Below are 26,390 nucleotides of genomic sequence, written 5' to 3'. Positions count from 1 at the left end.
TTAGGCTCGCAATTGTTTTCCATTACGAATATATACACACCTGCTCAAAACAATAGATACACATTTGCTCTGTTCCAGAACCTGCAAGAAGCTATTTGGTCTGTTCCAGTACTGCAAAAATCTACTAATTTTTCGATAACATAAAGGAAAATATGTTAACGTAGTAAAAAGTAGTACCATCTTGTAGGTTCTGGAACAGAGCAATTATTTTTTACTACGATAACACTTTTTCCTTTATGTTATCGGAAAAAATAGTAAAAATTAGTAGATTCTTGCAGTTCTGGAACAGACCACTTGTATTTTTTATACCCTACACCACTATGTGGGGAGGGTATTATAAGTTGGTTTTGGCCAAAAAGTTTGTAACGCATCGAAATAATGGTCGTAGACCCATACTTATATATATATCAAAATGAATGTCTCGACGATCTGAGTCGATCTGGCTATGTGTGTCCGTCCGTCAGTCCGTCCGTCTGTCCGTCTGTCCATCTAAACCTTGTAATCACGCTACAGGCCGCAATTTTGATCGGATCGTCACGAAATTTTGGATGTTGATGGGGGTCCTGGAGGGGAAGAAGCCTATTGAATTTGGTGATGGTCGGATAATATTTAGGGGTCGGAAAGGGCAAAAAACTTAGGTGGATAAAAAGACAACGTTTTTTTTCCAAAGCCAATATCTCAGCTTCTATATGGGGTATACCAAAAGCAAAACCTGACAATGAAAGCAGAAAGTATCACCTTTCTAATGATGTAAAGTAGGTGCTCGTAGGTGATCAAACAACGAAGATATCGCAATAGTAGCAAATAAAACCCCAATTTTCATTTTTGCGATTTTAATTATATTGACAAATATCACAGCTTTGGTTGAAAATTTTCCAAAAACAAAGCCTGACTATGAAAGTAGAAGATCCCATCTTTACAATGATGTAAACTAGGTCGGCGTAGGTAACCAAATAACGGAGATATCGCAATAGTCGGTAATACATCCCATTTTTCTATTTTTTTGGAAATCACGCTACAGGTCGCAATATTGATCGGATCGTCACGAAAATTTCAGGGTTAATGGGGGTCTCACAGATGAAGAAGCATATTGATTTTGGTGATGGTCGGATAATATTAAGGGGTCGGAATGGGTAAACACTTATTTGGAGAAAAGTCAACATTTTATTTCAAAGCCAATATCTCTGTTTCTTTAAGAGGTATATCAAAAGCAAAACCTGGAAAGGAAAGTAGAAAATATCACCTTTACAACGATGTAAATTAGGTTTTCATAGTTGTTCAAATAGCAGAGATATGGCAATAGTCGATAATGCATCCCATTTCCGATTTTTTTGTAATCACGCCACAGGTCGCAATTTTGATCGGATCGTCACGAAAGTTTAGGGGTTAATGGGGGTCCCACAGAGGAATAAGCCTACTGATTTTAATGATGGTCGGATAATATTCAAGGGTCGGAATGGGCAAAAACTTATTTGGAGAAAAGGTCTACGTTTTATTTCAAAGCCAATATCTCTGTTTCTTTAAGAGGTATATCAAAAGCAAAACCTGGCAAGGAAAGTAGAAAATATGACCTTTACAACGATGTAAAGTAGGTTGTCGTAGCTGCTCAAACAAAAGAGATATTGCAATAGTCGGTAATGCATCCCATTTTCCGATTTGTTTGTAATCACGCTACAGGTCGCAATTTTAATCGGATCGTCACGAATTTTTTGGGAGTGGATGCGGGTCCCCCATAGGAAGAATCCTATTGATTTTGGTGATAGCCGGATAATATTTAGGGTCGGAATGGGGAAAAACTCATTGGGAGACAAATTCAAAGTTTTATTCTTTGTGAATATATTGGCTTCTAGTAGGGGTATTCCAACGACAAAGCCTGTCAATGGAAGAAGAAAATCACCCTTATTACGGTTGGCGTTGTCGTAGGCGTTCAAGTGTCGTAGACGTAGTCGTAGGCGTTGTCGTAGTCAATAATTTTTGGTATTATGTAAAATTTTCGACTACGTCTGTTTTGTAATAGATTGCAAAAATACAGGGTGTTGAAGATTATTAACATTTTCGACAATTACACGCCACCCTGTTATAAAAAAGAAAACAAAAAAAAAATAGAGTCAGTTAAAATAAAAAAACAATTATTTATTAATAAACCATAAAAATGTTAAGTGTGGGTTATTTTATATCTGACGACATGGTAGAACAAGAAAAGGTAGCAGCAATACCCAGCTGACTGAACTGGGTTGTAGTGTTAGTGTCAAATTTCATATGACATTTTATACATTCATTTCTATTTCGATGTACATTAGGGACATATATTTTTTGAGAAAAAAAAAAATATATCATTCGGAAAAAACCATTTCCCAGAAAGACTTCTTCATATCAATGATATGTAACCTCCTCCAAGTTCGAACGATAAGCCGCGCAGTAAATCACCGCTTGTAGAGGCGATACAACGTTTGTTAATATGTGAGGTATTTTGTTAAAATTTAAAAAAATAAAGCCCTAATAAACATGTGCTTCTTTGATTTCTAAAACAAAACATTGAAACAGCTTCTCCTTTTTCTATGAATTTCCAGCGACCCCAAACTTTTCTGCAAGAATTCTACTTTCTGCGACAATTTATGCATTTAGTGGAATGATGTGGAAACATAAAAATTTAAAAAGTAACGAATTTTCATTCATGTTTTTCAAAATATTCAACCAAATGTAAAAAATTATTAGTTTTTTAAATTCCAATAATTTATAGACATTTCCTTGTTTTGTTTACAAATACAACTGGTAGTAACGTTACAAACAAAAACAAATTCCTTTGTGGTTGTTGTTCGAGTTGTATTTGTTGTAGTATTAACTTTACCTTGTATTTGTTCTACCATGATCTGACGATGAGGATGAATATACTCCGAACGATTTAAACGTAAGACGAAAACAGTTACGACAAGAATCAAACATATTTTCCATGACTGATACTCAGTTGCTGAAATCCATATCTGTGAGGGGTATGTGTGACTAGTGTGCAGGGATCCTGGTTCACTTGGACCTGTTGCTCATTTCCATGAGTGATACCTATGCTTACAGGGGTTATTGTGCGGGGATCCTGATTCACTACGACCTGCTGTTTTTTTTCATGAGACCTGTTTACGCTTTGGGGAGTAACTGTGCAGGGATCGTGGTTTTCTAAATCTTCATGGATTATACATGCTTCAAACAGTTCTTCTTCAGTGGTTGTTTCTCGAAGCGTTGAAGGCTGCTGGATTCCAATTGACTGATTGCCCGCGTTTACAATTGTATCCAATTGTAACAAGCTTGATGCTGCTTCTTCCGTGTCTGTTAGTATGTACTGCTTGAAGTATCCTCCACCTGTAGCACGAAATTCCGCCTTATTTTGAACTAACTTCTTCCTTAACTTGAATTTGTAGTCAGCCCAGACTTTCATCCAACCCTCACCTGTTCGTACTGGCGGTCCTAAAATGTTGAGTTTCGTACTAATTTTATTCCACTCTTCTTTCACGCTAATTTTTTTTATTCCATTGCTGTAACCTCTGGCCAAATTTGGATTGTTCTGCAAAATCTGGACCATTGTGTCAAACTGCTTTTTTGTTGTGACTTTTGTTCTAAAACATGTGCAATATTATAAAATTTATACGAATATATAATCTTTATGTTATATACACACATACCTTTGGTTTAAATCCATTTTATTTGTTCGTTTTTATTAACGTTTTAAGAAATTTGTCTGTTGTCGTCAACAAAATCTCTAACGACTAATTTCACAGCGTTTCTCGTAATAAAACGCCTCTCGTGGTAGCAAAATTGTAAAAGAATGGCATACAGAGTTGTAATATCTCGTATACGACATACATAATACCAATTAGTCGTTGCGAAAATGTCGTGTACGACATACATAATACCGATTAGACGTTACGACACGTCAATTTGCAATTTTAGATACGACTACGCCAACCGTAATAAGGCTGAATATTACCTTTACATTGGTATAAAGCAGGTTGGCGAAGGTGGTCAAACAAGGGAGATACCACAATAGTCGCTAATGCATCCAATTCTTCAATTTTTTGCAATCAAGCTACAGGTCGTAATTTTGATCGGATGGTCACGAAATTTTGGTTGCTTATGGGGGTCCCAGAGACAAAGAGGCATATTATTTTTGGTGGTAGTCGGTTTATATTCCCTACAGGAAATGTTTACCAGTGAAAAGCTTATGCACAGGGGTAGTGGTGTAGGGTATCACATGGTCGGCCCCGTCCCGACTATAGCCTTTGCTCACTTGTTTTTTTTTTTGAAATTGTCATTGAATTGTCATTGAACAATTATATTGAGGAAAATAAATCGAGAATATGCAAAGACATAAATACAACAAGATAAGACATTTTTTTGCTATCATTCTTCAGTGAATGGCTCTTGAATTTAACATAATGTTATATCACGATATGGTGATATAACATTTTTTTCTTTTATACATTTTTACGTATTTAACCGAATTTACCGATCCAATTGACAAAGAATTATTCTTGAATAGATCCTTGAATTCATAGATTTCGTTTCTGATACCATTACATGAAATGTTCCTCCTTGGTTGCGATTTTGAATTAACTGCAACCTGTTAAGGGTAATGTTTCTATACAAAGTTTCGTAAACATTTTTTTGTTGCATGCATTTTGTCTAGTCTTAGTTGTATTTATGTCTTTGGAATATGTCTCTTCTTAAGCCCTAAACACATAAAAAGTTTCAGCAAAGTTCAACGCCATATCTGATAGAAGAATAAAAGTCTAAGGACAGCATAGATTGAATTTGTCTTTATTCTTCTATCAGAAATGACGTCCAACTTTACTCAAATCTTCGATGTGTTCGGGTGCCACCGTGGTGCAATGGTATGCACGCCCGCCTTGCACGCAGAATGTCGGGGGTTCGATTCTCCGGCCAAGCAACATCAAACATTTTTCAACGGTGGCAACGGCGACATTTCCTGAGTATTTCAGCCTTGAAAAACTTCTCCATAAGTGGTGTCTTAAGACACGCCGTTCGGACTCGGCGATAAACAGTAGGTCCCATATCATTGAGCTAAATATGAATCGGGGTGCACTCATTGATATGAGAGAAGTCTCCCTTGTCTCCCATCCCATGTTGTGGAACAATGTTTGTTGTTTTGGGCTTTATACACATAGGTAGACATCGGATTTTTGCATATTTTTGAAATTTCAACCAATTGGAACTACGTTACTATATAGAATTATCTCGTTCTAATAATAGACATTGAATGTAATATTGGAAATAATCAATAACACGTACAAAGCTCCAGATTCTATTGTTTAATAAACGTATTATTTGCATTATAATTTTCAAAAATATGCAAAAATCCGATGTCTACACATAAGTAACCCGGTTTTTTGGGGATTTCTCAAATCCAGAGATACTTCGGAGTCCCGATTTTTTAAGTTACTTATAATGGATATTCGTTCATATATGGAACAATAAACCTCATCAAAATGGATTGGAAGAAACATAATTTATCAATTCCACAAAGAAGATTTTAATCTTTATAAATAAAAATCGAACGTCGTTCGTTGGTAATGCCATCAGTTGAGAACGGCTGGACCTATTTGGATAATTATTTTTGTGAAATGTTCGCCATAACCCGACTTAGGTTTTTATGTAAAGAAGAATTTGACCACGACCCTATTTACGCTCACTTTTTTAAATTTTTATCTTCTCTACAAAAACTACTGAACCGATTTTCCTACAAATTTAGTTGAATTTCCGAGTGGGCGGGGAACTTCTAATATACATTATTTTTAAAAATTCTAAATTTATAATAATCACTTATTTTGGACCCTAAGACTTCACAACGCGCACTTTGTAAAAAATATGTTACATCTACAAAACTACTGAACCGATTTTACTGAAATATTCAGGGAATATATAGGGATGGCCCCCGGTGAAAATAAGCTGCATACTTTGTTTGATATTAAAAAAACGCTACATTTACGATAATAACGCTCACTTTTTTAAATGTGTTATATCTTGAAAACTGATGACCACGACCACTCTTTTCAATACCTTATTTTTAAAAAACTGCTGAACGTAATTTCATGAAATTATCAGAAAAAGTTCAGGAATGTCCCGTGGTCCAAAATGCTATATATTTGTTGATGAATTTCGGGGGCCCATTGCTTTATAATCACTATATGTGCTAAACTTATGAATGCATCGGCTTGCAAATTCGCCTTGGAAGTCACTCTGAAGTGTCGGCATACGCGATAAAAGGTAATCATAATAACGCTATAAAAATTGTTTGTGTACGTCACTAACGATCTTCCTTAGCGTGTCTCCGGAGTGACATCTTGAGCGAGGGAGTGAGAAACTCACTTCCAAATGCTGGCAGGGACATACTATGTAAAACAATAAAATACATACATTAAGACCAACACCGTGTGGGTGCATCAGAAAGTGAAACAACTTTCACTGGAAATACATTTTCTACACTCTCCATAACTGATAAAATATTTCACATATTGACAAAGAAAATTGTAGTTTCTTTATCAATTTGTTTTGATAAACTTGTGGTTATATTGACAAAAATTTGTATCAATATATTTCAAATTTCTCTTAATGAAAATAAAAAATATTGAATTCAAAAAAAATTGTTGAATCGATAAAAACTTGAACATATGATTTTAATACAGCGATTGAAACCTTTTTGTCCACTATATTTCCCATAGGATACATTTTCATTGATGTATCCTCTCAATCCACTCAGTGTTAGTATAACATACCAACCAATCAGAGAATAAACCCCGTTTGCATTATAGCTTTTTGACGAGTTTACCTTCGTTGGTGATACAAACACTAGAATTAACACTTTAATAATTAAATGTATATTTCCATGATATAGAAAATTTGAAGTTGACAGCATTGATGCTTAAAAAATCCATCTTATACTGGCAAAAGTGGTGACATAATTGGTCTGTTCCAGAACTTCAAGAAACCACTATTTTATTCGATAACATAAAGGAAAAATTGTTATCGTAGTGAAAAATAGTAGCTTCTTGCAGGTTCTGGAACAGAGCATTTTTCTTATTGTTTTTAGTGAATTCGGACAACTATTGATGCATTGTATGCTGACAAAAACTGTTTTACAAACGTGCTTTACTGCTAATGTAAAATTTGAAAATCATATGTCTAAAATTTAGACTCTAAATCGTGTGTTTATTTATTGCATTTCAGAAGTTTGATTAAAAAAGTGTATGTAGATTAGGTGTTTATTTATAAAGCTGTAAATCAAAATGATATTCGGACTATTTTTGACCAGATTGGGTAATACAATTGTTATCTTTATGCGACAAGTGTTACCCTATTTTGGTTTTCGCACAGTTAATCTGAAGTGGATCTTGTGACAAACTGTAATCCTTGGTAACAAACAATTATGCAAATTATCAGTATTTTTTTTCCTATTAATTTCTACTCCAAAGAATGGACAACAACAACAGTAAATAAAACATATTTTTGCATTTGTTACATTTATTTCACACTATAAAGACATATGTATGTTTAGGGTTTTTATTGCTTAAGTTCGTAGTCGTTGCAGACCTTTATTACCTTGTCGTTGATGGTACTTTTGACTTTGAGAGCAAAAATGAAATCAATGTGATCCCAGGTAGGATCTTCCACCAAATGCATATTTTTCAAATTGGACAGGTATGGCGGTAAACGTTCCACGTCTCTGTAATCAGCCGATGCATCAGCCAAACTGTAATAAATGTACATTTCGGCGGATATATTTTCAAGGGGGTAGTTTGGTGGAAGCTCTTGGCCATATATTTTTAAATTTTTCTTGGTGCCATGGTCGAACTGACGGAACTCGTCGCTTATATATTCTTGTATATAGTGGATACCTTGGTTGGAAGAAATGCCAGCGGGATGCGTTTCGGCGATTTGAGGAAGAAGAGTCTAAAGAGGAGTTGGAGAGATGAGGCAAATACCAAAACCTAACCTATAGTCAGGGACATATGTTTACATACACCCTGCAGATGTTGCGTTCTAATGCAAGTAAACATTCCATGATATTCCAATGTACTAAAACAACAAAACACATTCTTTATACTTGGAATTTGTACGAAATGTTTACATGCCTTATAACAAGCCTTCAACTGGATGTATTTTCACTTCTGACCTTGTCTGTATTTTGATTAAGAACAACTTACCGTATTCAAGTTAGTATTGGAATCACCAGCCCACAGGAAGAACAACGTTTTACAGTACTTGGGGAATGCTGAATTGCTTCCACAGGCAGTATCTAAAGCGCGCTGCACGTACTTGTTGTGGAATATGAACTCTTGACCTTCTAAAATGGCACTACCTGTTCCCGGTTTTCCTACAATTGGGGCCATAGATGTAAGTAAAAGGTTAGTACAGTGACCCATAAAAATTGCAGGTGCCAACATATGAGCTGTTTTGATTTTATCATTGTATTCGGGCCTAAGACTTGTCATGACAAAGAACACTGTAGTACCCTGGGAGTGACCGACATAGTGTATCTTAGATTCGCCCGTCTTCTCCAATATGTAATCGATCAATGTGGGAATGTCAATGGTGCCGATTTCATGCCAACTGAATGCCCAAAAGTCTGGGTGATTCAAAGAAATCTTGGTGTTGTTCCGAGAGTATATGTTGCCACGAGCATTTCCTAGCCAAACATCGTACCCATTGTCGGCGAAATTATATGCAATGGAATCGTCAGGACCATTAAGGAGGAAACAATCGGAGCAGGCGAAAAGTCCGTGCTGAATAAACACGACTGGTTTTTTCTCGTTGGCATTATTCAGTTTCGGTGAATAGGGTATACGAAAAGCGTTTAAAACATAACCGTCAGGTGTTTCCACAAAATGGGACTCCGCAGGATATCCATGTTCTCGTATACGATCAGCCTAATGATTTCAAAAATAGCCTAAAGTACATACATTAAATAAAACAAGTTGTATATACCGAAGTTTTTACTGCTCTCAAAGGGAAATCGATATATGGCTTGTACTCCTGGGTATCAGCCTTGACTAGCACTACTACGGCTGCCAAAATCCACCAACCCGAAACGATCTTCATTTTGCAATGTCACAAATAACACTGGGCAAAACGTATTGTCCGAATTGAAATATAGTTTCAAGAAAATACAATTTAGATTATCTATCTAATCGTAGAAGTTACACACACACACATTTCAGCAAACTTCTGTGTTCCCGCGATTTCTAGCATAAACAGAAACAAATACCCCCTATAACTATCGATATCTACATAGATTTTTGGCGTGATTATCGCAATGTTTAGATAGGTTGTGCTACCGAATAAATAAATTCACAACCACTAAATATTTAATCGTTGTCAGACCTTCACACCCACTTAATAATTTCATATCACACACATACACATACATATGTATTTGTAACCCAGCTAATTTATTTCTTTAGATAAAATTAACTTTAGCCAAACATTTTTGTAATAAAAACGAATTACATTAACAGTAATTTAAAAAAAATAATGTTTTCTTTTATTTATTTAATTTAAATACACTGTGTGGATGGAAATACAAATCTGCAAGAGTCTGCTTAAAGGAGCTATCAGCGAAGTGTGACCCTAAATCAGGGTTTCGGAGTCGGAGTCTACGAGTCGGAGTCGAGCAATTTTGCTGGAGTCGGAGTCTGAGTCGAAAAAGATAACTCGACTCCGACTCCGGGCAAATTTCTTCTACATTATATAAATATAACATTAAATTCGGGACACCAATTATTCCGAAAAATCATTACTTATTTTAAAAGAAAGCTATAAGAAAACATAGAAGCAAACAGGTCCTATATTATACTAAATTATAGGATATTTACTATCATTTGAAGTCAAGTCTTGTCATCTCCAATTTGTTTACACAATGCATGTCGAGAATATCTTTTTGGTCCAATTGATCCTTTATATTTTTGCAAGCAAAAGTGAAGTGGCTGAAATTTGGTATTTAGTCTTTTTCTGGGCTACATTTCCCCAGAAATTTGCCGGTATCGTTCCACGTTTTAGTGTACCCCCCATAGAATGGTACATCCCAATTTTCGGTATTTTAACACCGAAATAACTGAAAGTCCAACTGAAATTTCTCGGCATATGTCAACGTCTTCATATACACGCAGAGAAAAAATATTTTTCGCTTTTGTTGGAACAAAAATATATGTTTTGGTTCCAAAAATGTATTTGTTTTGTTCGAACATTGTAATCCAAATCCAAAAATACCATCGTTTGTTCCAAACATAGAAAACAAAAACTTTCGAATTTCCGCAATATTGTTAAAATCGTTAACAATACCGATTTTAGGAACTATCATAATCTAATTTTGTTTACAAAAAGTATTGTCAATACAGAAAACCAGCCCAGAAATTTTTGATTTGAGTGCATATACTTCTCATATACACTTTTCGCATAACTTGGATATAAATGTCGCGTATAATATTGCAATCATTGATGAACACAATACATGGTTTGCTGCATTGGCTGACAACACCCTGTAGGGACTGTGGCCAATTTAAAGCTCACTTAAGGTTGGCTTTTTTTAAACATAAGTGGCATTTTATCGATCATTTTGCCTTATGCCAACTGACTAATTTTACAAGGCGATGAGCGCCTGAGTGGTCAGTATTGTCCAACGCCAGATAACTTTTCGACTGATAATAAACTAACTTTTTTTGCCTATTTTTAGTCAGTATAAAACATAATGTGAAAAAAAACAATTTTTGTTTCTGTGTATTTTTTATTTTTGACTTTTCATATTCTCTCTCTCCCTCTCTTTGTCTCTCTCTCTCTTTTTGTTAGAGAGAAGAAGGGGCAAATTTGTATATTTCCTTTGTGTTCCTTTTTAATTCCAGAATAATACGAGTAATATGTACGAATATGTTCAGTCCATCAACACTGTATTCTATAACTGGATGCTGCATTTGTACGAAGAATATTAAGAAAAAGCAAGTGCGAATTATTTATACATTTGTGCCTAATTTCTTCGACAAACACAAATACTTTGCAGACGGTACATGTTTCTGTTTTCAGAGTGGTTAATCTCTAGATAACTTTTCGACTAACTTTTTATTGGTCGAAAAGTTATCTAGACATGGACAATTGCCGAAAATTTTTTCTGTTCAAAGTGGTTCATCTCTAGATAACTTTTCAGCCAGTTTTTAGTCAGTTTAAAAATTATCGATCTATTATCAATCATTTGATCAACTGGTTAATAAAAGTCCGACAGGGCAAAGACAAACAAAAAGCCACAAGAACCCACCACAACATAAGGAATAATTAAACACCATAACAAACATGAAAAGGAAAGAAGAATGAAACAAAACAGAAACAAATAAAAACAAGAGTCTCACAAGTACATACACACAAAAACAAAGGTAAAGGCAGCATGTCATACAAACACACCACAACTTACCAAAATTGTTTTTTTCAACACGGCATCGAATAGCGAGAGAAGAGAAACAAATTTTCGAAGAAAAGAGAGAAATATTGTTCAGTTGACACAAACTATTTTTGGATTTACAATACTACATGAGGAATCCAACAATATGTTAACAATACATATTTTGCTCTTGGAATATTGTTGGATCAAACATATTTTTTTCTCTGCGTGTAGCCCCAATAAAACGGTACCTCGCGATTTTCGGTATTTTGAAGGTCGTGTCCTCAATATCCCACCGAAATTTGTGAAATAGATGTTTGCAGCTTCCAATTTTTGGTGGAGAAGTTTCTTCCCAAATTATAGATAATTCGGTCAGAAAATGTAGCTAAACCCCTCAAAATACCTGAAATCGGACGGTACCGTTATATGACGACTATCCAAAATGTGAACCGATGTATCCAATCTTCGAATTTGATATAAGTTCAGACCAAAGACATATGTATACAAAATATCATGCTCTATCTCATTCGGAAGAGAGCGTAATTACAACAGTCGGACGGACATGGCTAAATCGACTTTGATCAAGAATATACAGTGGCGGCCAGCTAATTAAGGACAATAAATTCAGTTTAACACATTACTCGATTTCATTTATAAATGTGTAGATTTTGATGAAATAAATTTTGCATATAAGGTATTGGCATTTATAAGCACTATCGAGTAATGTCAAAACGTACTGAGATTCCCCATATGTGGGGGAAGAACAATCCACTCTTCTAAAAATGGTCGATATTAGCCTAGCCAGCTAATTAGGGACATTTGTAGTAAAATTAACTTTAAGGTTAATTGATGCACATTTTTGTACAATAATTGCTCGTATTATTAAGTTGATGAGGTATTCAACTGATTTCATGCTTTACCTCAGCCGAAAGTCCGTAATAATGTGCTTTAGGCCTTATTTTCCGTTAATACGCCAAAAATATGCATATATCACGAAAAATGTCTAAAATTGTCTTTTCCATTTCAAAAAAATTAAAAAAAAATTTGATACTACATCAATGATTTTTGGTACATAGATTAAGAAAATAATCGGCATTCCAGGGTTCGTGGGTTCAATTCGGGCAGACAGCGAAATAAAATAAAAGTAAGAATTGTGATAAAATTAAAAACAAAGTCTCTACATCAACTGTTCTAAAAATAGATTTTTTTTTTCACCTTACTTTTCAACTTCTAGTGGCCACAGAATAACTAGTTATTCTAGTGGTCTTAAAATAACTGCAAACTGAGTGCGACATGCCCTTGTAAAAATAATGGGGAAGAAAGGGGGTTTGAGAGTAGTTACGGCTGCCAAAAATCCCTTACGAAACCCATGATTTTGGGAGGACTTTTTTGCTGGGTAACTTTGATCGTTGCGCGCAAAAGATATAGGCGTTTTAATTTTGATAATTATCTTACGTACTACCCAATGTAGTTGGTTTCGGCAGGCTTTTTTGAGATTTTGTGCCTTTACCTCAGGAAGCGTGGACATGCCCTTCCAACAAAATTTCACTATGCAACACTGAAAATTCAAACAACTTCTAGTATGGATTTTTTGAAAGTACATGTTTAGACTACAGAAACCCAAGTTTTGTCTTGTCAGATCCAGTTCGGATTTTATGGCCTCATCTAAACCGGGCTAAAACCACACTTTTTTGCATTTACCAGGCCTTTATCTCAGAAACGAATAGGAATTCGGCCTAAACTAGTAGAACTTATCTGTTGAACACACTACACTAGAAAAACTTCATCTAGGGCATCAAAATCGATAAAACATGGACAATTTTACATAATTTCTGGAATTCTGGTTGGTATCAGCTTAACTATTGGGAGTTGAACCAAGTAACCTTTTGCAAAAATCATCCAAATAATGTTCTCAGCAATTATTCAGAACATTCCGAAACTCTAAAATGCTTACTTCATGTTGTTTCAGCGGTATTTTGCATCATATCTTTTACAACACGTTTCAAACACAGTTCACACCAACAGTTTATTCTCGCATTTCGGATTTCACTACATAATTGACATTTTTATTAAATCGTCGTTGGAAAATGTACTGAAAACAACGGCATAGAGGCATTTTACAACAATGACATGTTCTGAAGAGTTGTGTATTACATTCCAGGGAAAATTTTCAAAAGAAAATATTTAGAAAAAATTAACGGTTTTGGAGATACGGTGCGAAATGTATAAAAATTGTTGAATTTTTGCATATATTTTGAAATTTGAGGCAATAAATATAGTTATTCGAGTTTATTATTTCTCCAAATATTTTATACTTGTCCTTATCTACAAATTTGCTTCAGAGGTCAGAAGAAGATTCGCATTGGTTTCAGAGATATAGCCCCGAATTTCTTTAAAAACGCAATATTTAACCATATTTAGATGGGGCCATAAAATCCGAGCTGGATCTGACACAACAAAACCCAACTAGGGGTTTTTTCGTTTGGGTCTGTACTTTCAAAAAATCCACAGTTCGAATTGTTTGCACAAGATCACCTTAAAAATGTTGCACAGTGTTTGCGACGTCGTAACAGTAGAACTTTTTGGAAAGAATTCCAAAACTATTCGAGATGAACTGTTTAACTGCACTTTTCCTAAATTTTTTGTAGGAGGTTGGACCGATATAGTCCATATTCCAACCTGATACATGACTAAATGAAATAATACGATATGCAAAGTTTGGACCAATCAAAAACTTCCCGTCAAGGTTTCTTGGAGCTTTTAAGACCTTATCTCAGGAAGTATGGACTTGCCCCCGACAAAATTTGTAAAGGGGGCCGTAAATACAAATTGCTGAAGAAATTCAAATCGACCCGAGAAGAGCTCTAAAACTTCACTTTTTCTCTATTTATCTAAGTAGGAATAACACATCTAAAACGGGTCTAAATACGCGATATTTTCAAAAACATTTTTTGCAGATTTTCGAAATTTGAGAGGTATCATATCCGCCGATCTAGTGGATGGATTTAGACGCGCAAAGGCTTGTTAGACTCAGAACGTAAAAAAATTTTTGAATCCAAAAAACTGTTTTTTTAGAAAAATTTCGACTTTGGGCGCAGATTGACGTGATCCTTTGAAGGTTACACGCCCAAGTTATGCATTAAAAATTGCGAGTACTACAATCACATAATAAGCTTTTAGATAAATCCGGCTGCGCGTCGCGATTAGAGCAAAAAGTCCAAAAACCCCATTTTTCAGTCTTCAAAATGTCAGCATCCGTTTGAGGTGTGTATATAAAGTGGATATATTTAAAAATCATACATTAGAAACCTCATCTCTGAAGTGCAGTCTTTAACTTCTTCTTTGAGCATTAAGTTCTACATTGTGTTATAAAGCCACTAATAGGAAATTAACACAAAAAAACTCGTTTCCTTCAACGATTTTTTCCTATTTTTTACATTAAAACGACCACAGCTTCCGCTCAAATTTTTATTTTAAGAAACCCATCGTGGAATCGGGCTAAAACAGTTTATTTTATCGAAACGCGTTCAAAAGTTATGGTATAGAACAACTGTTCGCGAATTACAGTACCCCATACCTCAGTTTCAACATAAGTTAATTTTCTACAAAAAGGTCGATATATTTTGGCACTTTATAACAAAAACTATATTTTTATTATTTGATGGATATGTTATGAGGCATTTTTAAGTCAACAAAACATGGTAATATGGTCATCAGCATGCTGTGTTAAAAACATTTTGCACTTATTTCAATAAGTGGAGCTTTTCGGCGTGGAATGACATTTGTGTATACCATTTTAAACCTATTCAAATAATATCCTCGGATAATTTTTGAAGCAATTTAAACTTATTTTCCTTCAAAAAAGAGTAGCATCGGTTGATTTCGATGTGAAAATGCCACGATAACCTAAATTTCCCTCAGAATTTTTTTCGGAATCCTAAACGAATTCGTGTTGAAACTCGGTTGTTCTTTTTGAATTTCCTTCGACAACACTTTCCGATTCCGGTGGACACGTCCATACATCTTTTGTACCGAATTCGGCATCAGAATCAGAAACTTGTGCAGCCATTCGCACAACCAAATTCGGGGGAAAATGTTATCAGAGTACTTTGAAACAAACACAATTACAAAATATGTATGTACATAGTCCCAGGCCACACTAAAAGTATTTCACTGACATTTTGACATGAAAGTAAAAGAAAATGTAAAGTAAAACAATCTGTTTCAATATTGCAAGAAAGTAAAATTGCATAACACATGAAATTATGTGTTTTTCCAAAAAATTCAAAGTTTCATGTAAAAAAATTCATTGAAATTCCTCTAGTGTGGCCCGGAACATATGAGGCGCTCAGCGCCAAGATTTAACTGGAACCTTTTGAAATAAATTCTAAAAATTATCATATTGCATAATTTTTTATTCAATGCAATACGGCGTTTTTTAAGTCGTTATTTGAAAAGGTTCTGGTGAGATCTTTATTGTCTGTTTGATTTTTTTGGGCATGTGGGTTAGGCCGTTTTAGCGTTGAGCTCCTCATATGTATTAGTATGCCAAGGCCTGTTGTAAATTTACTTCACCAAAAAGTATTGGTAACTATTGTGCTTTATTTTTACGAGGGTGTACAACAGGTGCTTGTTATACCTTCAGCATTTATGCTAACGAGGGTATATACACTTTCATACGGGCAAAATGTGCCTCATCGAAATAATCATAGCGATCATGAATACTCACGTAGGGAGCTTCTCACGAGTGAGTTGCAGCTCACTTCTCACGTCTCGACCTATCACAAATGACAAGGGAGGAGCGAAAAAAGTGAAGAGGGGTTCACAAGTTTGAAAATTGAAAATAGTGCCGCATTTTGTGAACCCTTGAAAATATAATTTGCGTTGCCATATCGTTATTTTATTTACAAATAATTTTGCAATAACTAAATTCGTAATTTTTTTTATAAAACATTACTTTATTTTAAATCTTTATATATAAAACTCAATTGTCGTTTGTTGGTAATTGAATCAGTTGAAAACGGCTGGAGCGATTTGGATAATTTTTTGTGGAAATGTTAGTCATAGTCCAGTTTAGGTTTTTATGCAAAGAAAAATTGGCCACGCCCACTTTTCCGCCCACTTTTATAAATATGTTGTACCTACGAAACTACTCAACAGATTTTCCTGAAATTTTCAGGGAACGTAGAGTGATGGCCCCCGGTTGAAATAGGCTACATATTTGGTTGAATTTCGGATCGGGCGGGGTACCTCCCCTATGCCCTATTTTGTAAAAATGCAATATTTGCAACAATTACAAATGTATTGCTTTGAAAATTAATTTCCGAGTCAATGGCGATTGTGTCTCCGACCTTACGTGCTTATTTGGGACATTAAGACTGGACAACGCCCACTTTTTTAAATATGTTATATCTACGAAACTACTGAATCGATTTTCCTGAAACTTTCAGCGAATGTACAGGGTTGGTCCCCGATAAAAATAGGCTACACATGTTTGGACTTTCGGATCGGGCGGGTACCTCCCCTATGCCCTATTTTTGTAAAAATTCAATATTTGCAACAAATACGAACGTATCGGTTTCGGAATTTATTTGCGAGTCAATGGCGATTGTGTCTCCAAACTTACGTACTTTGTTTGGAACTTAAGTTCCGACCACGCTCACTTTCTAATTAGATTATATCTACAAAACTACTGTAGGGATTTTCAAGGAAATCGCGATTTGTCTAAACTTTTAAATCTTTAAAAATAAAAATTAATTGTCGTTCGTTGGTCATGGCATCAGTTGAGAACGGCTGGACCGATTTCTATAATTTTTTCTGTAAAATGTGCGCCATAACCCGATTTGGGTTTTTATGCAAAGAAAATTTACGACCATTTTTTTCAATTTTCAATTTTTATCATTTCTACAAGAACTACTGAACCGATTTTCCTGAAATTGCCAGGAAATGTACAAGGATGGCCCCCGCTTAAAATAGGCTACAAATTCAGTTGAATTTGGAAAGGGCGGGGTACTTCCCCTTTTCTAAAAAAGTTATATTTACAATAATTACGAATGTATCTATTTCGGAAGACCTTACCCACTTTTTTAGAATCTAATGACTTGACCACACCCACTTTTTAAAATATGTTACATCTACAAAACTACTGAACCGATTTTCCCGAAAATGTCAGGGAATGTACGGGCATATTTTCTTGAATTTTGAAGTGGGCATATTTAAAAAACACCTTACACCTTATCAAATGCAGTCATAACCCAACTTAGGTTTTTTGGAACGAAAAGTTTACCACGCCTACCGAAAACAGGTTACATATTTTATTGAATTCCAGAGGGAGCGGGGTACCTCCCCTATGCGATATTTTTAAAAAACGTTATATTTGCAAAAATTATGCATGTATCGTATTAAAAATTTACGGATTAATCTACAATCTAGGTACTTCTTTAGGGCCTATAGGCCCGACCACGCCTGTTTTTTTTTTAATATGTCATAACTGAAGGGATTTCCACAAAATTTGCGACAAAAGCTCAATGTTTGCCGTTGTTATGTATATTTTATGAATTTCGGAAGAGGTGGGGTACCTTCCCCATGCCTTTCTGTTAAACGCTATACATATAAGCCAAACGTATGATTATATCGGTTTTAGCATACATTTTGGTAGGCAATGAAGTTGTGTGCACCCTAGGTATATATTTGGAGCCAAAATACCGGACCAGGCCTACTTTTTTTAATATGTTATATCTTGAAAACTGATGATCACGCCCACTCTTTTCAAAACATTATTTTTCCAAAACTACTGCACCTAATATTCAGAAAATGTTCAGGAATGTCCCGTGGTCCAAAATGCTATATATTTGTAGACGAATTTCGGGGCCTATTATTTTATAATCACTATATTTGCTAAACTTATGAGTGCATCGGGTTGCAAATTAGTTTTCGAGTTGGTTGCGCCCCCGATCAAGAAAAACTATATATTTACAAATTTACTTGAGTGGTGAGGATCAACGGTCCATCAGCCATGAAAAGTTAAAACATATAAGTCTCAATAAGCGGGAGAATTCGATTTAACCATTTTTTTAACTTTTATAATTAGATCGCTTTAGGATAAAGACAGGGACATGGACGATAACAAAGTCCGTAAGAGAAAAGAAAGGCTACAGACAAAAAATCCTTCTCGGTTTGACAATGGAGCGAAGAAGTGAGGTAGAAAATACCTATTTTTGAATTGTCAAGCATAAAGTCGATAAAAAGTTGTCATTAAAACTCATTACGACGGGCCAGCAACGCGGACCGGGGTCTGCTAGTTAAATTAATATTTCTAAGACGAAAAATAATTTTTATCAACAATCCACTTTAAAAATACTTGGTAATTGATAAAAATATTAAATGTTTGATATGTGGCAACATCTGTAACAGCTGTTTTTACAGATACATACATACATATGTAAAAATTGTTTATTTACGCCCGAAGAATTTCTGCAATTTGCAAAAAAGTGAACAAAAACCGTTTAAAGGTCATTAAATGGCAAAAAGAAATGAAAATATTTAATATTGCATTTTGAATGATGTGCGAAACGACAAACGCTGAGGAATACAAAGAAAACCAAGCAAAATTTTGTGGAAGTCGTTCCATGCGATGCCAATATCTCACTGGATCTTTTGTATTAGTTCAAATGAAGTTGTGAAAGATCCCATTTTCAGCATTTGGAAGGAATTTCAAGAATTGTAAATAAATACAATACGTGAAACATCCGATCTCTTCTCCAGCAATAGGACCAATCATATGAATGCTAAGTACAATTCGTGAAATTCGGATCCTATTCAACATTTGAACCAATTTCATGGATTTTAAATACAATTTCTCAATTTTCAAGAAGGTTAACCCTGCAAAAGGCTATATAATATAAACATGCCCTTTTTTATGAATTTAATCCTTCCTATTGTGGCTTGTTCGTGGAATATGCCATGCCAAGGTGGTTGTTAAGATACCATTCCACTGGGTTATTGAATGAATTTGGATCTTTTAGGGGTCACAGTCTTGTAAAAAGAATGGGCGAAGATGGTAAAAAGGTGACATATAACTTGCACTCATGCTTGAATAGAATCTTTGGCATCGAAAATTTTGCTGGGAACCTTAGCGAACAAAGAACAATACAAAGGCACTTAAAATATGTCACTTATCATCTTGAGTGGCCGCAAAGTTTGGAAGTACCTACAAAAAAAATTTTAGAAAGGTGTTGCTCCTGATAGGATCCTCTTCCATTCCTGTTTTCATCATATGATTCTGAACCGCTTCCCATATCTGAAAAATTTTGGCCAACTTCTACTCCACCTCCAAATTACGCCAAACTCGATTGAGGTCTTCCTTGCTTCATTGATACACGGATGAACATGTATAGTTGCCAAAAGAATTTCTAATTGTTTTTTTATTTGTTACCTTTAACGTAAAACACAAATAAATACAATTGATTATCATTGCAAAAGATTCGTTTCTTGTCGATTTTTTCTATAAAAAATGTCCATAGTTACATTTTTTTGTTCAACTCACCTTGATTTCTGTGGTGAGAGAAAATTGCCTCACATTCTCACTTTTTTGAAATTTATGATAGCTACTTTTCTCACGAACGTGAGTTTTGTTCTCCCTTATGATGTTTATAATAAGGGAGGAGGCGAGAATGAGAAAACTCACGGTGAGATGATGTTCATGATTGGGCTGAATGGTTTTAGACCCCAAGTATGTTTGGACGAAATGTGTTTCAGACAATTTGGAGTTGTTTTTGCCATGTCCGTCTGTCAACCGATTCGGTCCAAAATTTGGCTTTCGTAATATTTTGTCCAAACTTAGTTTAAGTTCCAAGATGGGTTTTATCGGTCCACTCCTTCCGGTACCTCCCCCACAAAAGTTCGGAAATGTTCGGAAAATTTGAATTTCTTGAAGGAAGTAACTTTGCACATCGTGAAATTTCTACCAGACTTCGATGAGGTTCCAATATGGATTCAATCGGTCCACACCTTCGGGTACCTCCCTCACAAAAATTCGGAAAAGTTCAGTTTATGAGCTGTTCACGAATCGCTTTGATTTTTGTTGTAGCAACTTGTATTCACTGCCACCCATATAACGGTATAATTTTCATCAGGGGCAAGTCCATGCTTCCTAGAAAGGTACTAAAAGGCCCTGTGACACCGTGTGTAAGTGGTTGGAGCGCAAAATATCTCTCGAACGGATCTGCCGATTCGGTCCACAATTTGGTCTTTGTGCACACTTAGTTTAAGTTCGAAGATAAGCCATATCGGTCCACTCCTTCAGGTACCTCCCCCACAAACGTTTAAAAATGTTCATAGAACAAGAATCCAGCCCCTGCTCTCGAATCACCTTGATTTTTTTGCTTCAATTACGGAAATAAATTTTTTTTAGTGGCAAGTCCAAACTTCTTGAGGAAACAGCCCGAAAGTTGTAAAAAACGCCTATAGCTGGAGGGCTCGAACGAATACTGCGTTCGTGCACACTTTGGATATTGTAATATTTCTTCGAATATTAGATGAAATTCGAAGGTGGTGCTTATAGGTCCACTCCTTCCGGTACCTCCCCCACAAAAGTTCGAAAATATTCGCTAAAATGGTACACCAATAGTCACATGTTACTTGCTTATGCATAGATATAGATATCATAGGCCGTAAAAGAAGTAACTGATACCTTTATGAAGGTCGAAGGAGAATCTGCTAAAGTGGGTCTGGCGGTAAACGGTGAGAAGACCAAGTTGATGGTGTCGACGCGAAATGCGTCCATTGAGCTCGGACCGACTGTGGAAGTTGGTTCCCATAATATTGAGGTAGTAAAAGACTTCGTCTACCTCGGCACCTCCGTAAACACCACAAACGACATCAGTTGTGAAATAAAAAGAAGAATTGTATTGGCCAACAGATGCTACTTTGGTTTAAGTAAGCAATTCAAAAACAAAGCCACATCTCGTCAAACAAAAATAACGCTCTACAAAACACTGATACTACCCGTGCTGATGTATGGCTCCGAAGCCTGGGTACTTGCACAAGCAGACATGGCAGTGCTTGGTGTGTTTGAGAGAAAAATTCTTCGAAATATCTACGGACCAATCTGCGTTGACGGTGAAACTAAATCTGCATTTAAGATTATTAAGAGGATATTAACCTTCAATGGGTACTTTACACGATATGTTTTTTACATATGGGTTGTCAGTTTTTATATACAAAATGTATAAGCAAAGTGACAGCACATATGTAAAAAACATATCGTGTAAAGTACCCATAACTGTGGAGGTGGGGGTAAATTTTACCCCTTCGACCATATTTTGTTAATTACTTTCAAATGATTTGAGCGATCGGTCTAATTTTCTCTGTATCTTCATATTTCCTTAACATAAGTAGGCAGTAATGTTTTGGTTGTCATATGACTAGCAAGTGAGGAGATATGCTTACGATGGTGTAAAAATTACCCCACGACCAAGTTTTTGTCACTGTGGCACAGAAAATATTTTACCACCACCTCCAAACTAACGTAAGTATCCTATGTAAAAAAATTACCCCACGTCCAATACGACGTATAAATTTCATGGAAAAGTTTTGACCACACGTCAAACTCGGCATATGATATATTCTGCATTTTCAATTAATCCATTTTCACAGCAAATCAGTGTTCCTATAATAAGGCAATTGCTAGAAGAGGACGATAAGTTCAGCAACGTTGACAGTGATGGTCAATCCCGAATTCAACATAACCAAAGGCTACTTACTTTAAATTATTACTAGGATCTTGGGCAAGGACTCAATAGTCCCATCCAAAATATATCCCAGAGACTCGAAAATATGTTATATATCGTCACCATAAATGCCGGAAGACGTAACCGACATGGAAATCGAAATTCGTTTTTTGATGGAATCTGATATATTAAGCTAAAATACATGCTCTGGCAAAATTTCAAGCATCTACGTTTAAAAATAACGATCCTATTCAAGAAATGCCAATACACTTAACAGTATACTGTAATTTTCATAGAACACAAAAGGCGTAACCCACATTATTTCAAAACTAAACAGCAGTACAAACAATGTATTCATTGATTTTTGCAGCAATTCTAATGCCAGAGGTAGGGCTTATTGAGTTAATGTATAATTTCCACGGGGGCGGATTCGGTTAACCGGTTATTTGACCCGAAAGTCCAGGTTCAAAACCGGGTTAGACCCGGTTCTTTTGAACCGATTACTACAAAATGGGTAACGTATGAAAGCTTATGGAAATACCTATCACATGGAAATACCTCGGCTTATTTCTCCATATGTGTAATTTGACTCTTAGGTGACGATATCTCAAGAATGGTAGCTTTTTTCAAAAATCACAAAGACCATTCTTTATGTTAATTTTTAAAGCAATAACTTTGACTTTAGACGGTTTTTACTGGTCTTACAGAAAAAATCCGTAATTGAAATAATTGAAGATGATGACAGAAGACCTATGCCCTGATTTAAATAAACATCTAAAACGCACATATGGAAAACAGTATGTTAACCGGACAAAAGGAAAAAGGAAATGCTCGTCTCGATATTGTTCATTTTTTCCAAGAGAAAGAACAAACTGAGATATTCAAAATTTGAGGAATTGATACGAAAACGTGTAAATGCTCAAAATTCACGTCGTTCTAGTAAAAAGATGTATTCTTTAAAGGCGGATACGATTAGGCTGTAAGTTTGCAAAAGATGGTCTTGTCAACCAACCCATGGTTTAATAGAGATCAACTGATTGTAGTTATCAAATAGGCCCAGAGAAAAACGCAAATTTTCTGCATTGGTTTACTTATACAGAAAGACAGGAGATCCTACAGTCACTGCGAGCAGTGACTTTTGATCCATGCAGTATAATCTTTTTTAAAACTGATATCAAAGACGACTGCCAGATTCTACCATAGAGAAGTTCCGGAAGTTTTGAGGCAGTGGATCCTCCTCAGATGTACACACACGGGCTAAAAGATTCATAAAAGAAATGTCAACACCTGCAAGACTTAAAATGCTTTGACAACTAAAAGTTACATTTAAACTGTTACAGATCACTTAATTTATATGAACTATATTTTGTCCATAAATTGACTTAAATACAACAATAAATATAATATTCCAGATTTAATATCGTCTAATACAATTGAAATTATAAGTAATTATAGTGATGGTTGGAATAGACAGTTCACCTAATTGTGGTCCATTGAAATATTAACGTCAAGACTGGGAATTGAACCCAACACCGTCAGATTCCAAGTTTAAAGTTCGCTTAGCCGCGTAGGCCAATAAACTAATTCTAATTTAATTATAATTTTTCATTTATACTACTTTCTTCAAATGTATACTCAATAAATTGTGGGTTACGTCGTTTGGCATTTCAGAAAAATACAATACCAAAAGACGTAACCCACACAGCTTCTAACATTCTGGAGAAAAAATTAATTTTTTTCCAAAAATATATTTCTTCCCTGTGTTAAAACACGATACTAAAAATTTTCGATATTTTATAAAACCTTTTTCATTTTATAACGTTTTTTGCTTCTCCTGTAAAGTTTTATTTTTGTGGGTTACGTCTTCCGGCATTTATGGCGACGATATGCTTAGTAGGCATAACAAAAAAACTACACATACCTGTTTCCAATCCAATAAAGGAATGTAAATGATAAATCAACTATTTGGTACCCTGCAGATTTTTAAAAAACGCGTGTTTTTGAATGATCTCTGTATTTTTACTAAATATGTAGGCAAGACTGTCAAAAAATTTAATTTCACGTTTTTAAGAAATGTTATATAAAAAAAGGTATGTGAAATGTAGAGCCTAATTTTCTATATAAACAAAGAGTGTGCACAGATTGAAATTGTAGTAATCTTAAACATTATCATAAAAAATTTTGATAAAGAGGATATGTATCATCATTATTAAAGAGCAAAGATGTAAAATCAATCAGAAAATTTTAAATGCTAATCTTGTTCGGAGACTTTCCAAAAACAATAAATCATGAAAACTATAAATTTTCGCGAAAATAATGTCATTTTAATGTTCACCTAATTTCTTAGTTTTCGAAAATTTACTTTCAGTATGGCTGAGTTCAATCGACTGCTGCATTGGATTGGTTAATCTTACATAGTCGAGGATGGTTAAAGCAAATGTAGAAAAGAGTCTGGATGCCGTTTATCAACATTTTTTTCATAAAAAACGATTTTCATATTTTGAGTTTTGAGCAACTTTAGGCCTATGTTTCCCCTCTGTGGTGTGGTTTGATTTGATATTATTTTATTATTTGCTGACACAATATCATGCAAAAAATGCAAAATATTATAAAAATAGAAAATATATAAAGAAATATTTAAGAATATGCATAGGGGTAAAATTTACCACCACGTCAAAAAGTACGTCCTACATTTTCACCTCCAAAGTTAAAGGTTAATTGGTTTTAATGACAGTTATAGTACTTATAGTGACAAGTCCAACGTTCACTGGATCGTAAAACCCACAAAAATTGGTCATCTACGAATACAACAACTGTAGCGTCAAAATTTCGGATGTTATGTCCTGTTTATGAATTTTAATTTGGATCTTTTAGGTGTCACAGTCTTGTAAAAAGAATAGGCGAAGGTGGTAAAAAGGTGACAAGTCACTTGCACTCATGCTTGAATAGAATCTTTGGCATCGAATATTTTGCTGGGAACCTTAGCGAACAAAGAACACTTCAAAGGCACTTACGATATGTCGCTTATCATATTGAGTGGCGCAAAGTTTGCAAGTATGTACCTACATAAGTGCAGAAAGGGGTTGCTTCTGATTGGGTCCTCTTTCACTCCTGTAGTCATCATATGATTCTGAACCATATGAGGAGCTTCATATGGAACTACTATATAGTCCTGTATTCAAATATATAATATAAAGTTCATAGCGCCCACGACCTTAAAATCGTATTGAAGACTGCCATTGAAAAGTAAATGGCATATTTGGTAATGATATCACTGGTAAATGATTTTCCTTCAAAAAATATTTGTTTGTATCCGAAAATAACGAAATTCTGGATAAAACTCGTAAAAACAGATTTTGAGCTATATCTCAAGAACAAGAGCTGATAGAGGAAAACCGTGACCGGATTTGAAAATAACTCGCCGATATCATATAGAAACAACAACAACTTCGGTTGAAACAAAAGTCGTGTTGACCAGTGTTATCAATGCAAATGCAAAATATTTGTTTTTTGTCGATTTTTTTCTATAAAAAATGTCCATAGTTTCATTTTTTGTTCAACTCACCTTGATTTCTGTGGTGAGAGAAAATTGCCTCACATTTTCACTTTTTTGACATTTATGATAGCTACTTTTCTCACGAACGTGAGTTTTGTTCTCCCTTATGATATTTATAATAAGGTAGGAGGCGAGAGTGAGAAAATTCACGGTAAGATGATGTTCATGATTGGGCTGAATAGTTCACCTAGCCTAGTTCACCACTTTTAACATTTTTTGCCAAATAATAGCCTTTATTTTACAGGCGAACCACAAATTGTATATTTTTCAAAGAAACAAAAACAAAATACATGTATTTCAAATTGACATACATGTATTTTGTTTTTTTTTTAAACGCAAGGTATGTATGAGGTACAAACTTGACTGTATTTTGGAAAAATAAGCTTCCAAATATCTTCTCAATCGAATAGAGTATCGGGACACTAAAAATGAACTCATTTTAAATTTCCTGTATTAAACAATTCACAAGATAATATTGTTCATTTATTATTATGTTTTTTTTATTTTGTATGTTTTTTTTTCTTATTAATAGACATCAAAGTATTGGATAAAGTTGAAGTTTAAGTTTTAATGTCCGCTGAATCGAAAATTTGTTTTTGTAAAGTTGAATAAAGGCATTTTGATGTAATATGGAAAATCTGGCGGAATATAATCCAGAAATAATTTCCCCAAATTA

The 26,390-nt window shown here is 34.9% G+C and overlaps 1 protein-coding gene across 1 annotated transcript; it reads right to left on the bottom strand.

The window, feature by feature from the left end:
* Nucleotides 1-7,509: 7,509 nt before the first annotated feature.
* On the bottom strand, nt 7,510-25,956 carry LOC141391546 (lipase 3-like). Its single transcript, XM_073964418.1, has 4 exons — nt 25,902-25,956; nt 8,992-9,126; nt 8,211-8,933; nt 7,510-7,956 (listed from the first exon to the last, which is right to left on the bottom strand). Exons 2-4 carry the CDS (start codon nt 9,103-9,105, stop codon nt 7,567-7,569), a joined length of 1,227 nt encoding a protein of 408 aa, XP_073820519.1. The 5' UTR covers nt 9,106-9,126; nt 25,902-25,956; the 3' UTR covers nt 7,510-7,566.
* Between the last annotated feature and the right edge of the window lie 434 nt (nt 25,957-26,390).

Source organism: Musca autumnalis, unplaced genomic scaffold (assembly GCF_047663935.1).
Source record: "Musca autumnalis isolate F117 unplaced genomic scaffold, ASM4766393v1 scaffold_1, whole genome shotgun sequence".
NCBI lineage: Eukaryota > Metazoa > Arthropoda > Insecta > Diptera > Muscidae > Musca > Musca autumnalis.
This window is presented reverse-complemented; position numbering and strand designations above follow the sequence as displayed.

What these genes read in the sequence shown, in the direction of transcription:
- LOC141391546 (XM_073964418.1), bottom strand. Translation starts at nt 9,105, where the DNA reads ATGAAGATCGTTTCGGGTTGGTGGATTTTGGCAGCCGTAGTAGTGCTA. An exon ending in TGAGAGCAGTAAAAACTTCG is followed by an intron (nt 8,934 to 8,991) that starts GTATATACAACT and finishes TGAAATCATTAG; the next exon opens with GCTGATCGTATACGAGAACA. An exon ending in CCAATACTAACTTGAATACG is followed by an intron (nt 7,957 to 8,210) that starts GTAAGTTGTTCT and finishes ACTCCTCTTTAG; the next exon opens with ACTCTTCTTCCTCAAATCGC.